Consider the following 16,699-nt stretch of genomic DNA (forward strand, 5'->3'; position numbering starts at 1 on the left):
TTGTTTGTGATTCTTCTCAAAAGTACTTTTGAAAAGTTACTTAAACCTCAAAAGGTATACACAAAGGGGTTACAATCTAACATTTCCGCTGAAGTGTTCAGTGCTTGATTGAGGTCACTCCTTCTGTAATTCTCCCCCATCCCATCTTTCCCCTCCCCCCCAACTCATTTCACATTTTCACTTCCTCTATCACATTTGTACATTGGATCTTCTTCCTGTATTTGTCCTATTCCTTGTAACATTCATCCATCCCCCTCCCACTAACCTCCATCCTCATTCAATCTCAATTCAGCTTCCTGAAGTTTATTTTGCTAATTTAATTGTTTGAAAGTTTTACTCCATGAGACAACTAAACTGCATACATAAGCAATATGGCCCTGTGTTTAAAATGTAAAAAGCATCATTTTTTATACAAATGATTGGCTTATGTCAAAAAATGCTTATTGAACTCAGTAGCATGGAATAGCAGCAGCAAGTGTGTGTGTGTGTGTGTGTGTGTGTGTGTGTGTGTGTGTGTGTGTGTGTGATACACATATCAGTCAGTGAACCAAAGATCATTGGAGTAAGATTTCTGCATGAGAAACTGCTCCATATCTATCTTTGAAGTTACCTTTTCTAAAGGGAAGAGTAGAAATCATTTGCATCTCTGCTAGACAGAAGTCACTTTGCATCTTATTACTTTTCTGTTGCTATCTACCTTTGCAGTGTGAACTCCAGAAGCTAAGTCACACAGACTTGCTATCCCTAGTCTCAGATGACCCTGAGGCAGGCATGTTAGGCAGCACTCCAGTGTGTCTTGTTTGTGTCATTTGTCTTACCTGTTCTGTCAAGTGTCCACTACTACCTCTCTTTAGAAATGTTAATAACTTTCCCTTAAGTCATCCCCTTGCCTGGGAATCTCTTCTTGCAATGCATGTGTGTGTATCTGTGTGTGCATGCATGTGTGCGTGTGCAAGCATGTGCACACACACGCCCACACATGTATGTGCTGAAACTTTAGGGTCTGAATACTAGCCCTTTGCTTTTTTTGCTTTGACTCAAAGTTAGTGATCTACCCCTGAGCCATACCTCTTTTTTTTTTTTTTTTGCCACTCCTGGACCTTGAACTCAGGGCCTGAGCTCTGTTCCTGGATTCCTTTTGCTCAAGGCTAGCACTCTACCACTTGAGCCACATGCTACTTCTGGCTTTTTCTGTTTACATGGTGCTGAGGAATCGAACCCAGGACTTCATGCATGCTAGGCTAGCACTCTACCACTAAGCCACATTCCCAGCCCTGCCCCTGAGCTTTCATTGCTCAAGGCTAGTGCTCTACCACTTTAGCAACAGCCTTACTTCCAGCTTTTGGGCAGTTTATTGAAGATGACCCTCACAGAATTTTCTGCCCACACTGGTTTCAAATCGCAGTTACCAGATTTCAGCCTGCTGAGTAGGATTACAAGCACAAGCTGCTTTTTTTTTTTTTTTTTTTGGCCAGTCCTGGGCCTTGGACTCAGGGTCTGAGCACTGTCCCTGGCTTCTTCCCGCTCAAGGCTAGCACTCTGCCACCTGAGCCACAGCGCCCCTTCTGGCCGTTTTCCATATATGTGGTGCTGGGGAATCGAACCGAGAGCTTCATGTGTAGGAGGCAAGCACTCTTGCCACTAGGCGATATTCCCAGCCCCACCTTCCAGCTTTTTATTAGTGAACTGGATATGACTCTCCTAGACTTTCCTGCCTCTGCCAACTTTGAGGCACAATCATCAGATCTCAGCCTCCTGAGTAGTTAGGATTATAACAAGTGTGAGTCACTGGCAACAAGCCAAATATGCTGATTTATAGTTTGTACCATTTTGTGTCATCTCTAGGATGCTCACTTGCAAGTAGTAAGCTTGCTGAAGATCAGTCTGTTTCCCTAATGTCCAGACTCCTGGACATTATGGAGCCCTCTGCAGCATTTTTTCCACATTGTTTGGCCATGTTACTATTTGGTAGAGTTGCAGTCCTCTGCCAAGTAACAGTTTAGTCCACAGCTTGGCTCTTTCTTTCCCTAAGATGGGATACAGAGCTTTCTTTGTTCGAGGCTCTCAATAATGTTAACTATCCACAACCCTAGAGTGAGGAAATTAAATCATGGCCAGATGGTGCTCAGAGCAGTGGGAATCTAGTCAGTTGCATCTTTTCATTATTCCTAAATGACAGTGAGCCTGGGCCTCCATTCCCACAGACCCAGAGGCTGAATGGAGAATGCCTCCCTCCAAGGGCTGCAAAGGGCCCCTAAAACATGAGGCTCAGGGAAATGAGGGCCTGTCATTTGCAGAGGGAATCAGATAAAAGCAGGTCACACTAGAGTGTCCCGTGGCTAGAAAGAAGATGTATACAGGGGGCCTTGCTGTGAGTTAGCAATAGACAGCACTGAGCAAAGACACCAGGCACAGAAACTTGGTCACATAGCTGCCTACTTGTGAGTGACCATCAGCTACCCCTGGCTTGGAGAATTTGGATAATGGATAACTCTTTCTTCATTCTTTGTGAAGCAGCAGCTATGAGAAGGTGCTCTGCAATGAATCAAGCATCACACACATCTGCCACCTGCCCCCAAATCCTGGTGTTCTTTGGGCTAAGCCTCCAACCCAGCTCTCCAAAGACCAAGTCAGCCTTTACGGGCTCACATGTAGAGCTACCATCCTAGCTCTTGATCTCATTAGTGAGGCCTCAGTTTTTCCAGTGCTGAATGCCAAACCAATGCCCAAGAACAGCAGAAGATGGTGCCTGAAGCAGCTGGCCCTATCTCTCCTCTGCCAAGGAGACTCCCCAGACAGAGACAGCAGCTGCCTTTCTGACCCCATTTCTCCCAGAGACCATGAGTTTTTAATGACAGAAACAAGATTGCTTCCTCTTGGGCTGAAAAATAGCAGTTGGGAAAATGGCATTTGATTGGACTTTATTGTTTTCTTCTAGCCCCACAGGTAGTGTAGGACCATTCTCAAAACCAACATGACTTGAACTGTCAAGTTTAAAGGAACAAGACTAGCCCCCCTCCCATGGTGTCCACCAGGAGTAAATCCAAGTGCCTGGTGATTTACAGGAAATCCAGCTCCATCTCTGGGAAGCAGGTGTTGATTTGGTCCTTAAGGCTATCAAAAACAAGGTTAAGCCATAAGGAGGCTGTCAGGGCCTGAGATCTGCTTCTGGGATGGCTGTCACTTACTGTGACATGCTCAAGATGCTAGGTGCAATTGTCCTTAAAAATGGGGAGGGTTGGCGGTGCTGCTAAAGCTTTGCACTGTGTCAGACCTTGGGTTTCTAATCTCTACCTCCAGAACATTGTTTTAAAAGCAAGGAAGATTTGCTTAGAAATATAAAACAGGACTGAACTTAACTCCAGTGAGTTTCTCGGCCTCTTGTCATGGCTTCTGCTAAGGGTATGAGCTAGAAGCAATTGCAGTACAAACTGAAGCACAATTAATATTGAACTGAGCTATAGAACTGTATCCTAGCCCAGAATTTGTAGCTCCAGGGGTGAATTGGTTCATGTAGAACAGAAAAAAAAATTGCAATTATGTTCCTGGATCAGGTTACCCAGAGGAATCCTTGGATTAGCACAGAATAAAGACCATGCCCTCTTCCCCTTACCCCCCCAAAAAAGAGTCTTGTTTCACATAAGCCAACTGTCAGGATAGTGGTCCTAAGAAGTGGAAAGCAGGAGTTTACGTGATATTCATAACAAACCACAAGAGGGCTGTGATGAGAAGAAACTCAGCAAACATGATAAATTATTCAGCTTTTAGCCCATTGGACAGTTGGAAATGAATATAGGCTTTCTGACCAGCTAGATTATATGTCAAAAAATAACATAAACATGGTTGAGTTTGAGAAAGACAGCAAATGAGGTCAGGTCCTGTGGTAATGAATCCTAGAATTTTTGCATGCTGTTGGAACAAGTCACCTCATCAACTTTTTCCAGACTTGGTATCCTTATTAGTAGAAAGAGAATGATTTCCTCACACAGAGTTGTAGGGAGATCAAAAGCAATCATCTGCAAGAAATTCATCAGTGGGGAAAAATATAACTTAAACCTCAAGTTCTTAGGACTGTTCTTTGACACGAAATAAATCAAAAGTATCATCTCCCAATCTCTAGGCAAACAGAGCAACATGGCATATGTTATTATTGCTGCTTTGAGAGCAGCCAGATCAACTCTCCACTTCTGTACTGTCGTGCTGTTGATTCTGTAATTTCATCTTTTATGGCTTTATTTTGCCAGTCCTGAGACTTCAACTTGGCCTGAGCACTGTCCTTGAGCTTCCTTTTGCTCAAGATTAGTGCTCTACCACTTGAGCCACAGTGCCACTTCTGGCATTTTCTGAGTAGTTTATTAGAGATAAGAGTCTCACAGAATTTCCTATCCAGGCTGGCTTTGAACTGCAGTCCTCAGATCTCAACCTCCTGAGTAGCTAAGATTACAGGCATGAGCTGAGCATGAGCCCAGATCTTTTATGTGGTTTTTTTTTATGATTTCATTTTTGTTGATTTACTGTTAACAGCCAGGCCATCAATGGCCCACACCTATAATCCTCCTACAGAGGTTGAGATCTGAGGATCTAGGTTCAAAACCAGCCTGAGCAGGAAAGTCCTGGGAATCTTATCTCCAATTAACCACCAAAAAGTTGGAAGTAGATCTGTGGCTCAAGAGGTAGAGTGCCAGCCTTGAGCAAAAAATCTGAAGGATAGCACCCAGACCCTGAGTTTAAATCCCCGTACTAGAAAACACACACACACACACACACACACACACACACACACACACACAATAAAAATTTATTATCACAAAACTATTCTTAGGAGAAGGATATAGCTTGTTATTAACATTCAATACCTTCTAACTTTAAGATAAAAACATGGTAGAATTCCATATTAGACTACTGATTACCCTCTCATCCTGAAGAGTTTGCTATAGCAATATATCAAGCATCAGGACCAGGAAAGTCAAGGGTCTTGACCAATAACTGTGACTTTAAAAATGATAAGCTTGCTGCTGGCCCACTCTGGTAAGCATCTGTCATGAGTCCTTTGGTTCCTGTGTTGGTATTGGCATTTTTAGCTGATACTCATATTTTTGCCTTTCCTGGATTCTGGCTTAAGGAACAGATACCCAAAGAGTCATAGGCCAAATGTGCAATAAGGAATTTCACAATTTCAGGCCCATGCCAGTGAAATTCAAGGATTGAGGATTATTGTGTTGGAAAAGATGCCTCTGACCAAACACCAACATGGCTTCATAATATCCATTGCAGGTTTACACTTTGGATGTACCTTGAGAATGTAACTAGGTTTTCAGGGTAGATACTTATCCCCTTACTCAACCAGTCACCGAGTCCATAGAGATGTACTTCGTTCTTTCTCTCCCCACAGCTGGCGGTAAGCAGGACAAAGATTACCTAAAAGATGCAAGATAATTGTAGCTAATAACTATGGAAGACTCTTAGAATTAGGAAAAAAGTTATCAGTTGCAACCCCAATAAGAAATTTATTGATTCAAACAGTGATCATCAGTGGATGAACTATTCAATTAAATATTGATGCAATTGAGGAATTAAGCTGTCATCTGAACCCACCAAAAGAGGGACAGCTACATATTGACCGATGGGACATCATAGGAGGCATTATATACCTGTGCTCGCACATGATGTCCACAAAGCCTTACACCTTGATCTAACTGCTTGTCCCTGTCATCACAATGTTCATGCCACATAGGGGGCAGATTTTTCAAAGACATACACACATACATACATATACACACATTCCTACACACACATAAACATGATTAGTAAAGGTGGGGTTACTACTTTATACTTGCACAGCTGAATCCCACAAAAGTGATCTACAGATACATGTATGGAAATGTCACAATGAAATTCCCTGTATGCTAATTTTTTTTAAAAGATACACAGAACTCAGGTCATTTTCTCAGATTAAAAACCTTCCTATTTTTCACCTCAGAAGTAAGGCTCTTACCCTTTTTGTGGGATTAAATGTTAGGAAAAGTAAATTTAAAAAATCTTAGAAACTCACAAAAACTGTGTTTTGCTCACAGGAGAATGCCTACTTCCCCTCCTCTCCACACAAAATAGCCCTCATATCCTCAGTCCATTTGATAGTACCTAGCACATAATGGAGTCTAGTTCACATGCGCATGCGCACACATGCCCACAACCCCCTGACCCCCAGACTGAGTGAGCCTGAGTAGTATCACCTGGTGGCAAGTGGACATAATGATTCCATCCAGGAGTCTGGGGCAGGACCCCATCTTGCCTGCTCCCAGGATCCTGGGACATGCTCCTGTTCAAGAGTTCCTGTAAGTAGCATCCCCATCCCCTTAGCACAAAGTTACAGCAAAGTTCTGACCCTTTCCTTCAGTGTGTTTATGGGAAAGAGGCAGGTAGGGTTTGACATATTGATATACTTGACATAATTTCATAGGATCCAAAATGCCATCAATTACAGAACAGTCTGGTTTCAGAGATTTTTTTTAAATTTTAATTTTCTTGTCAAGGTGATGTACAGGGGGTTACAGTACATAGGTAAGGCAATGAGTACTTTTCAGAGATTTTAAAATATTAAAACAACAACACAAAAACAAAAAGTCGACATGATGGGATCAATGAAAGAAAGCGTTTTGAGTGGTCAAGTATAATAGTTAATCACTTGGTGCCTGGAGTCTGATGGACACAGCTCCACCATTCATTTCCCTTTGTGGCCTTGGAAGATTACTTAACCTCTATAAAATTGAATTTCCTCACCTCTAAGATGGCTATAAGCACTATGGCTGGCTGGAAAATAGCATCGATCACGTCAGCATGATATTTTAGACCTCTGTTCCATAAAATAAAATCTGACCACTTTTGTATTTCCTTCGATGTTCATACCTCTCTGCAGTAAAATAACTGGATGTTAGAAAATAAACCTGCTATAATAGTCCTCACCCTTTCATTTTGCCTCGCATAGCTCTAATTTTTTTACTGCTTTCCAAGCAGGTATCCATGCCTTAGTGACATAAAATAAACAGATTTCTTAAACTGTGGTTTAAAAAGTAAATGCAGTCAGGCACCAGTGGCTCAAGCCTATAAGCTGAGATGGAAGGATTAAAGTTCAAAACCAGCCTAGGCAGGAAAGTCCATGGGAATTGTGTCTGGCTCAAGTGGTAGAGCACCAGCTTTGAGCAAAAAAGATAAAGGACAGTACCTAGGCCCTGAGTCCAAGCTCCAAGACACACACACACACACACACACACACACACACACACACACACACACACACACAGAGCGCAAATGATTGTTGAAGCTTGTACATAACATCCAGTAAACCTTAATAAAAACAGAGCCCATCTCACAGCATAAGGAAATGTAAAGGTCTGAGTACAGCATCAGACCTAGGGTCCAGCTCCTGAAGGGTCTGTGACCATTATATACATGCCCATGTGGTTGCTTTGGGAAAATAGCCTCTTTTTCTCTGGCTCATTGCACCTAGACCTGCACCTAGACACCTTTACAATGTGGTGAATCTACAAATGGTTTGTTCATTTAACCAGAGACTAAAAAAGTCAGATGTTGGAACTAGGGTTGGGGAAAGCTGGCAGACTGGCCGTAGGTACATAGAGAGCCAGCCCAGAATTATAGCATGGAAGGCTCAATACCTTGTGTTGTTAAGCCAACCCCTAGGGCAAGCACTGAGGGAACTCATCAAGACAAGTCCCAGGACCAGGTGCTTGTTATAGGAACACTTTCACGTCTTTTCGAATGTGTTTTGTTGATTATACTGCTGTACCACAGCAGATGCAATAAGAGACTACATGGTACTTGCTCACAGAGAACATAGCCCTGGGCAGAAATGGGGAGAAGAAAAGGCCTTTGGTTTATTACCCAATATCCCAGCATCCCTTTCTGCTCATCAAGCAGGTACTTCCCCAGGAATATTATACAAGGCACCTTTCTTAGGGAAATTCTCTCCTATATATACCTAAAGACTGAAATTTTAAAAAGAAATGGGAGAGAGCACTGGTGTTGCATATATAATCCTAGCGATTGAGGAGGCTGAGATCTGAGGATTGCAGTCCCAAATCAGCACAAGTTCAAGCCCTAATACTAGAGGAGGAAGAGGAAGGGGACAAAAATAATTAAGGAGCACAGGAACCTCTAGTTCTCTTCTTTGTTGATTCTGTATAGGATTTTCCAAATTCCAAGAATACTTTTAGAGTGAGGGAGGAGAAAAGATAGCAGGGAGAAGCTTCTTAATGTTTCTGTTATAGACCTGTTCTGTTACTGAAATTAGTTTAAAAGATTATTCACGCAGAAGTTTTGGGAACAGAAGTCTCCAGCTCCCCATTGCTAACGCTCCTTTGCTGTTTTCTCACTTTTTAGGTGACCTTGTACAAAGACTCTGGCATGGAGGACTTTGGGTTCAGTGTGGCAGATGGCTTGCTGGAGAAAGGCGTGTATGTCAAAAATATTCGTCCATCGGGGCCAGGTGATCTTGGTGGCTTGAAGCCATATGACAGGCTTTTACAGGTAAGAACTCAGAGGGGATCTTAATTTCTTGTTTCTGACTTGTAACTGGCAACTTCCTCCAATACCTCCACATCCTCAAGCCCTTTGTCTATTCCTCATTGAAAACTTGTTACCGACATTGTGGAATTCACAGTGATGGACAGCTACACCAAGAATTTTCAGCTCTTGCAAATTTTTTCCCAGCCCTAGAAGTTTTCTAGTTTCATTCCAGTGTTTTAAAACTGAGCTCAGGGCTGGGGATATGGCCTAGTGGCAAGAGTGCTTGCCCCGTATACATGAGGCCCTGGGTTCAATTCCCCAGCACCACATATATAGAAAATGGCCAGAAGTGGCGCTGTGACACAAGTGGCAGAGTGCTAGCCTTGAGCAAAAAGAAGCCAGGGACAGTGCTCAGGCCTTGAGTCCAAGCCCCAGGCCTGGCCAAAAAAAAAAAACTGAGCTCAAAGCCATCTTTTCAGATCTAATTCTTATTCCTTCAGACTTGACTGCATGCACATTAATAAACATAACATATATTATACAGACTGGGAATGTGGCTTAGTGGTAGAGTGCTTGCCTAGCATGCACGAAGCCCTAGATTCGATTCCTCAGTACCACATAAACAGAAAAGGCTAGAAGCTGTGCTGTGGTGTAAGTGGTAGAGCCCTAGCCTTGAGCACAGAGAGGCTCAAGGACAGTGCCCAGGCTCTGAGTTCAAGTATTAGAACCATCAAAAAGAAAAGGACATCATACATAGGTTGTTGTCTGATTTCAAGTGCCTATGAGTCTAGTTTTTCCATCCTCTCTTCTTCAACCAACAATACCCCTGCACTTGGCCTCTCCCTTTCTTGCCAGTATCTTGCCTTGTCTCTCTTTAACTACAACTAAACTTGTGCCAGTAATGATACATCCTGCCTCGCCTAGATTCCTTATTAGAACATGTGCATATTTCCTGCGCAGGCCTTCTTGACATCATGTGCATTTGCCCCAGGCCTTTTGCCTGTGCAGATCCTGATTTTATACTATATCACTGTCAACCATGCATATTCTCCTTCTTTGCTCCAGGTTTCTGCCTTTGTACATTGCCAGAATGTTCTATCACTGTTCTCTATTCCTTTATTCTGCTTCCTTTTCACAGCACAGCAGACATCATCCTCATTGTTTGGGTCTTGTTTGCTCATTTATTTTTTGGCAGTTATAAGGGTTGGAACTCAGGATCTCATGTTTGCTTGGCAGGCAGTCTACTACTTGAGCTATGCCCCCAACACTCCTGCTGGTTATTGTCATTCTTTCTTGCCCATAAGAATGTCATTCCATGAAGGCAAGGATTTTACTCATCATTCTATTCCCCCTCCTAATATCAATGCCTGTTGCATAAGCAGTCAATATCATTTAGAAGCGTATGAGCATGTGGATCTGAACATTGCAATCTTCTGTTCCCATTTCCAGAAGCACAAGTCTGTTCCCACTCCCTGACAGCCCAACTCCAACTTATCCCATTGTTCTCACTCACATCAGTGGTTCTCAACCTGGGCTGAAATATACAGACACATGGAGAATTGATCCCAGTGACCAAACCAAATTTCAGACCACCTTAATCAGCATCTTTAGGAGTGGGAAGCAACATTAAGTTTCTCCACCTCCCCAAGCAGTTCCAGTGAGCAGCCAGCTTGAAAACTACTGGCTTAGAGGACTTCTTCTGAAAGCCTCAGTTGGCCAATTTCCTCTTATTCTTCTTTATCTATACACATATCCCATATTGTGTATAGGACAGAAGTTTTTACCTTTGGCAGAATTTACAATATTACAACTGCCTGAGTCCTTGTACAAGTTAAGAGCTAGTACCTTATTCTCTCCCTTGGCCATTATACAGTGCCTGATATCTCAGTTATCTCACACAGTATCTAAAACCAAATCTTTTTTCTTTTTTATCGGTATACATTAATAGTGCAAAGGGGGAGCTAAAAATTTAGGGTAGTATTATCATGTACCTTAAAATCTTAATATCTGAACCTTAAAATTTAATGCAGTATTAGCATAGTTCATTTCATTTTGGCAAGGCAAATTCCTACTCTCATGCACAGTTATTTTAGGAAGACCATTTGCAACAGAGGAATGGGTTGACATCAGCCTGATAAACATGTTCAACTGGAATAAGTCTGTCACTAACAACAGGCTTTCATCATACAAGGCTGAAACAAGTTGTCACTCATCAACTGGATAGTTCTAATACCAGTGCTGGGGGAGTATTTTTGTCTTGGCAATGAAACTATCAGTCTTGTGCTGGAGTTGGAAGATACTTTGTTTTCCATGGACAGTCAAGTAATTGCTGAATTAACAACTGGGGGAAATTCCCAAGTCTCTATAAGTAAGACCTTCCCAGTCTACAAGTTGAAGCCAGATCTACTTTCACACAAAGTTAAAGTCATAGAAGGAGACTAGATTCAGATTGTGAAGAGCCTTGCTTGCCATGAAAAAGCCTCAAACCTTGTTTTGGAGGTGTGATAATTTCTTAAGCAAAATAATACCATAATATGTAACTTCAGACAATACAACATTGCAGGCGGATGGGGACATGGTGAAAAGCAGATCACGGGCAGGGAGATGAGGGTGGGAAAGGGTGCATAGGACACCTGTTTCAGACTCTGGGCTTTCTTAGCTTCAGTGTGTCCTGACAGAGCAGCCTTGGGAAGCAATGAACAGGCTGGATCTGTTGCTTAGAAGAGACATTTAGAGCCAGTGCTAAAGAGTTTGGATACTGAAGGCAAAGGTTTAAAGTTGCCTATGATCATCTTACAGTACAAAAAGAAGAGAGCATGGATAGAATTGTAATGATAAAAAAAAAAAGTTCAAGGACAGGAAGCAGGCTAGGCCGGAAAGGACTGAGGAAAGAATAGAAATGGTGGTAGAATATAAAATGTGTCATGAGAACCAAATGCTTTGAGAGCCCCAGCTTACCTGAGCTTCCAGTGCCAGAGAAGCCAGCAACCCTATCCTGATAGGAAGCCAAGGGAGCCGGATATGTGTATTCAGTGTTCCTTTCATGCTTTTACTTGAGGATGGTTTAATACCTAGTATTCTGACCTGCAACCAGGGGACTCTTCACATGGGAGACTGACTTGCACTGCCAGAGCTCTGGGGCTCTTGTGTGACCTATAAGAAGTTAATGCATGCAATATATATATAGCATGGTCCTCATATTGGGCCTCCTCCTTTGGTTCTCTCAGCATCTTAGGGGAAACTAGGCCTGGGCAGCTCCTGGGTCTTCAGTTAGAAAGTGTTTATTCAGTGTATCATAGCAGTGGTGCCTAAATTCAAGGATGTCCATCAACAGATCTTGGGTAAAGAGCTTGTGAGTTGAGGCAGACCTCTCTTCCAGGGCCACAACAGACAGGAATGAAGAGTCAGGAGAGGAAGCTAGACACTAGTGGCTCACACCAGTAATTCTAAATACTCTGGAGGCTGAGATCTGAGAATCACAGTTCTATATCAGCCAGGGCAAGAAAGTCTGTGAAACTCTTATCTCCAATTAACTACCAAAAAAGCTGGAAGTAGAAGTGTTATTCAAGGCTGGGAATGTGGCTCAGTGGTAGAGTGCTTACCTAGCATGCACGAGCCCTGGGTTCAATTCCTCAGTACCTCATGAACAGAAAAAGACAGAAGTGGTTCTGTGGCTCAGGTGGTAGAGTGCTAGCCTTGAGCACAGAGAGTCTCAGGGACATTTCCCAGGCCCTGAGTTCAAGTCCCAGGACTGGAAAAAAAAATGTACCTCAAGTGGCAGAGCATTAGCTTTGAGCAGAAAAGTCAGGTGAGAGCAAGAAGCTGAGTTTAAACCCCAGTACTGGCACATGCACACACACGCACATGTACACACACACACACACACACACACACACACGTACACAAAGAGAACGGCTATAATTCTCGGTATAAGCTGCTTAGGGAATAGAGCATGGGAAACTTCAAGTCCCAGAGCAAATGTCTGGATAGTCTATTTAAGAAAGTGGCAGGAAAAGCAAGGGTACACAGCCTGAAGTGATGTAAATAATCTGTTACTATACTAACTTTACACAAGTATTGCTAATACTGTTCAGTATTAATGTCATTGTTCAATGTGAAACTTTTCTGAAACTGGCCTTTTGTTCTGCATTGTGTAGTTTCAATTGCCCACACCTGTTTCTTTCTGTATTGTCTATACCTGTAACACCACCACCCCTTTGATCGTCGATTTCCAGACCCCATAACAAGCCTATCTGTAAAAAGAGATGTCTATAAGTTATTTCCCCAGCTGTCCACCAGCTAGGGACTTTGGATGTGCTGTTCTACTTCTAATGCCTGGGCAGCCACCTTTGCAATGTCATTTCCCTGACATAGAAAGAGTTAAAGGACAAGTATGTGTCCAGAGAAGCAAATATTAAATAAAGACCACGGAGGCCAAGCCTCAAGATTATTCTGAGATTTGGCAATGAGATCATCTACCATGAGTACAAGTGGCCAGCCCTGGATCTCAGAGATGGAGAGAATGAAGCCAGGAGTAGGGGTAAAATGTAAGGGACTTTCAGAACTGTCTTTGGTGAAGAAGAAAGGCGCACATGTGAAGGCTGAGGGGCCGAGCTCACCGTTAAGCCAGGTAGTTTGGCATCATGCTAAGAACAGAGGCACAGAATCAGCCAGGCTGCCTGGAATGACAGGGAGTCCCTTATTTTAATCAACTGCTGATCTGAGGCAAAGCTCTTAACACCTCAGCGCCTTGCTTTCTTCACCTGTGAGCTGGGGGCAGGATTCACCTCTGCCATGCACTCCGTGGGTGAGGACAGTACTCCGCATGGGGACAGCAGAATGTGCATTTGTCCTGCTTGTGTAGGGCTTGCAGGGAGCGATTAGGGAGCTCACAGCTGTGTCTCAGTGTAGTCAGAGCAAGCAGGGGAATTCCCTGCTTGGGGTATGATGTTCAAAATCAACTGATTTGCCATGCCTCATGTGTACTCTGGGTCTGGAGGGTATGGCTCTGGCTATAATCATAATTCCACATTGTCTCTCTGTGCTCTTTTAGGTGAACCATGTCCGGACAAGGGACTTTGACTGCTGCCTTGTGGTGCCTCTCATAGCAGAATCTGGTAATAAGCTGGACCTGGTTATTAGTAGAAACCCACTGGCTTCCCAGAAGTCCATAGAGCAGCAGAGTCTACCCGGAGACTGGAGTGAACAGAACAGTGCTTTTTTCCAGCAGCCTAATCACGGTGGTAATCTAGAGACACGAGAGCCCACTAACACCTTATAGCAACACTTTTATAAAGCAAGATGAAAGACAATATCTACATGGTGCTAAAAAAAATCCCTTTGAGATTTCTGTGACATTTGAAGCACAGATAATCATATGGCATTAACTGCAAGCACAGGGGTCTTTTAAATCTCTCTCATGGCTCATGTTCACTTCCCTTTTCAACTTGAAGAGGTTTCTTTTTTTGGTGACTGACCACTATGGTAATAAGGTAGGCAATTCCATGCCAGGCCCAATGGTAGAAAAAGAGAAAAAAAAGAAAAAAGAAAAAAAAAGAAAAACAGACCACCCCTCCCCATAAATTAACATCAAAGGAGTATTTTTTACCAGTTCCTCTTACTATCACTTTTTACAAAGAGAAATATCTGTTTGAACAAACATTCTCTTACTATAATTCCCTTAATTCACTTTGAAATCAGTTTCTTACTATGAAGTCATTAATGTAAGAACTTGACCAACACGGCTTTTCATAAAGCTGGCTCTGTTAGAGGCTTAGTACTGAGGAAGCTGCTGGAGCTGTTGCGATGGGAGGGGTCCAGGGGATAAAATTAAGCTATCTGAAAATGTTTCAGCAATGATGCACGTAGGAGACAATAATAGGTGGTGGTAAATGTTTTGCTCAAATATAGGAATGATTTTTAACTAGATGTGTACTATTCCCTATGCAACAAATTATCAAACAGGATATGTCTTGTGACCTGTTATTTTCTTTTTAAGGACACATTTTTAATAGCTAAAAATCGCTAATAATGAATTAGACTGTGTAGTAACACTGAAAATTAGTTCTATTATCCTATTTTTAAAATTCAAGGCTAAGAATCTAAGAGAGAATGAAGAGTCTATTAAAAAGAGATTCATCTTAATGATAAGAAAAATCATACTGCTTGACACGTTTTGAAAACGGGGAAGATGGAGGGGGTGTATAGCACATGTACTTAAAAATGACACTGGACCATCTTTTGTTCTGAGCCATGCCACTTAACAGACACTGTAAATATATGTTCCACAAAATTCATTGCCAATTATGACCATCCCTCAAAGCAATAAATTGTAGCAGTTGCTTTTAATGTTTGTCAGCAACTGTTTTAATTTGTTCAGATATTTTGAATAGCTACACTAATAACTATTATTTGGTAAATATGAAAAATAGATCTGTATATTGATGGTAGAATGTTGAAACAATTATTTTCCAAACATGTTCATTTTGGTCAATAATTCAAACAACCACTTAGGCAAAGCATTCAGACGCTGTGTATTTTGTTTTAAAGAAGAAGTTCACCTTTTTGTGCAAAGAAATATATTATTTCAATCACATTTCAGAACCACCAGGGCAAGAAAGTATAAAGCAGAATCATGTTAAGGAAAAAAAAAGATCATGAGTCACTTAAATATGTATTTTTATTTGTAACAAACAAGTATTAAACTGTAAAGTATTTTTGTACAAATTTAATACTTTAATAGCATGGTATTTATCGTCTATGTATGGTTTTGGGGAATTCAAAATGTTGCAAATATTTGTATGGGGAAAAAAATCCCTCTACCAAATGGAATAAACAGTGATTTTAAAAAGCAAAAAAAAATGCATTTATGGTGCATTGAATATGCTGTCATGTTCTAGCCCGATTCCTGTATAATGTTCATTGTTAGGCAATTTTCTGAAGTGGGAGGGTTTGCCACAACATTTAAAAAACATGATGAACAAGTGGGTTGACTGTGAATTTTGAAGTCACAACTAGGTTTGGATGCCAGATTCAAACCTGTAATACTGAGGGTTATGTTTACACCATACGACTGTTGGAGGAGTAGGAGAGAAATATGTGTAAAATGGCTAAGAACATATGCACAAAAGAATAATTTTAAGTGGTAAAACATTATAACTTAAGGATCATAATATCTGCCTTCACAGAAAACTATACCTACTATGTGAAGTATATTTACACTATTAAAATTATAAAGTTTGTGTTATCATAAAAAAAAACAATTATACCTATAGTCACGAACACAAACCCTTTTTATGCACATTCATTTTACATGGTTGCATTCAGGATGCCCAAGGTTGCAATCACAGCAGCCCATGGAAATTTTTCCAAAATAAACATTATAGGATATAAAGTAAGTCCTCACAAATACAAAAAAAATACAATCTCTTGCATATTATCAGATCACATTGTAATTCCAAAATTAGAAGTGAAGAGCAAGGAGAAACTATACTGACATATGGAAAGGGACTAATACAGTTCCTTCCTTTGAAAGAATTAGGAGGAAATTTTTTATATTTTCAGAATCAAATGAAAATGAAAATACCCCTTACCAGAATCTATGTGATACAAGAAAAGCAGTCCTAATAGGGAAGTTTGTAGCCATGAGTGCCTATGGTAAAAATAGATAAATACAAAAGAGAGCTCTCAAATGAACAACTTCATGACTTAATGATGTATCTCAAGGTTTTAGCCAAAACCAAAATCAGTAAATGAAAAGAAATTATAAAGATCAACTAATGAAATGTGGACTCAAAAATTCATACAGTTGGTTTGACTGACAAATGCTTAATCGAACCAAAACTAAGACTTACACAAATTAATAAAATTAGAGATGAAAGGGGGATTTCAAACATACCTCTGAAATCAGAGGATCATTATGGAAAATGGGAGGGAGGAAGCAAGGAAGGAAGGAAGGAAGGAAGGAAGGAAGGAAGGAAGGAAGGAAGGAAGGAAGGAAGGAAGGAAGGAAGGAAGGAAGGAAGGAAGGGAGAGAAAAATTATAAATGAATTTCCCAAATGAATAGGCAAAAATTCTCAATAAAATGCTTGCAGACCAAGTTAAACAATACATTTAAAAGGTCCTACACTATGGTTAAGTGGGTTTCGTTCCATGGATATAAGTACATTTCCATGC

The 16,699-nt window shown here is 41.3% G+C and overlaps 1 protein-coding gene across 1 annotated transcript in view; it reads left to right on the forward strand.

Annotated features, from left to right (window-relative positions):
- Grip1 (glutamate receptor interacting protein 1) overlaps positions 1-13,940 on the forward strand; it is a 574,087-nt gene extending 560,147 nt beyond the window's left edge. Inside the window, exons 23-24 of the mRNA XM_048360113.1 lie at positions 8,398-8,544; positions 13,577-13,940. Of these exons, the coding sequence (XP_048216070.1) occupies positions 8,398-8,544; positions 13,577-13,804 (375 nt within the window). The 3' untranslated portion in view covers positions 13,805-13,940. The remainder of the gene's footprint in view (positions 1-8,397; positions 8,545-13,576) is intronic.
- Positions 13,941-16,699: the final 2,759 nt, after the last annotated feature.

The sequence above is a fragment of the Perognathus longimembris genome, chromosome 1 (assembly GCF_023159225.1).
Source record: "Perognathus longimembris pacificus isolate PPM17 chromosome 1, ASM2315922v1, whole genome shotgun sequence".
Classification (NCBI taxonomy): Eukaryota; Metazoa; Chordata; class Mammalia; order Rodentia; family Heteromyidae; genus Perognathus; species Perognathus longimembris.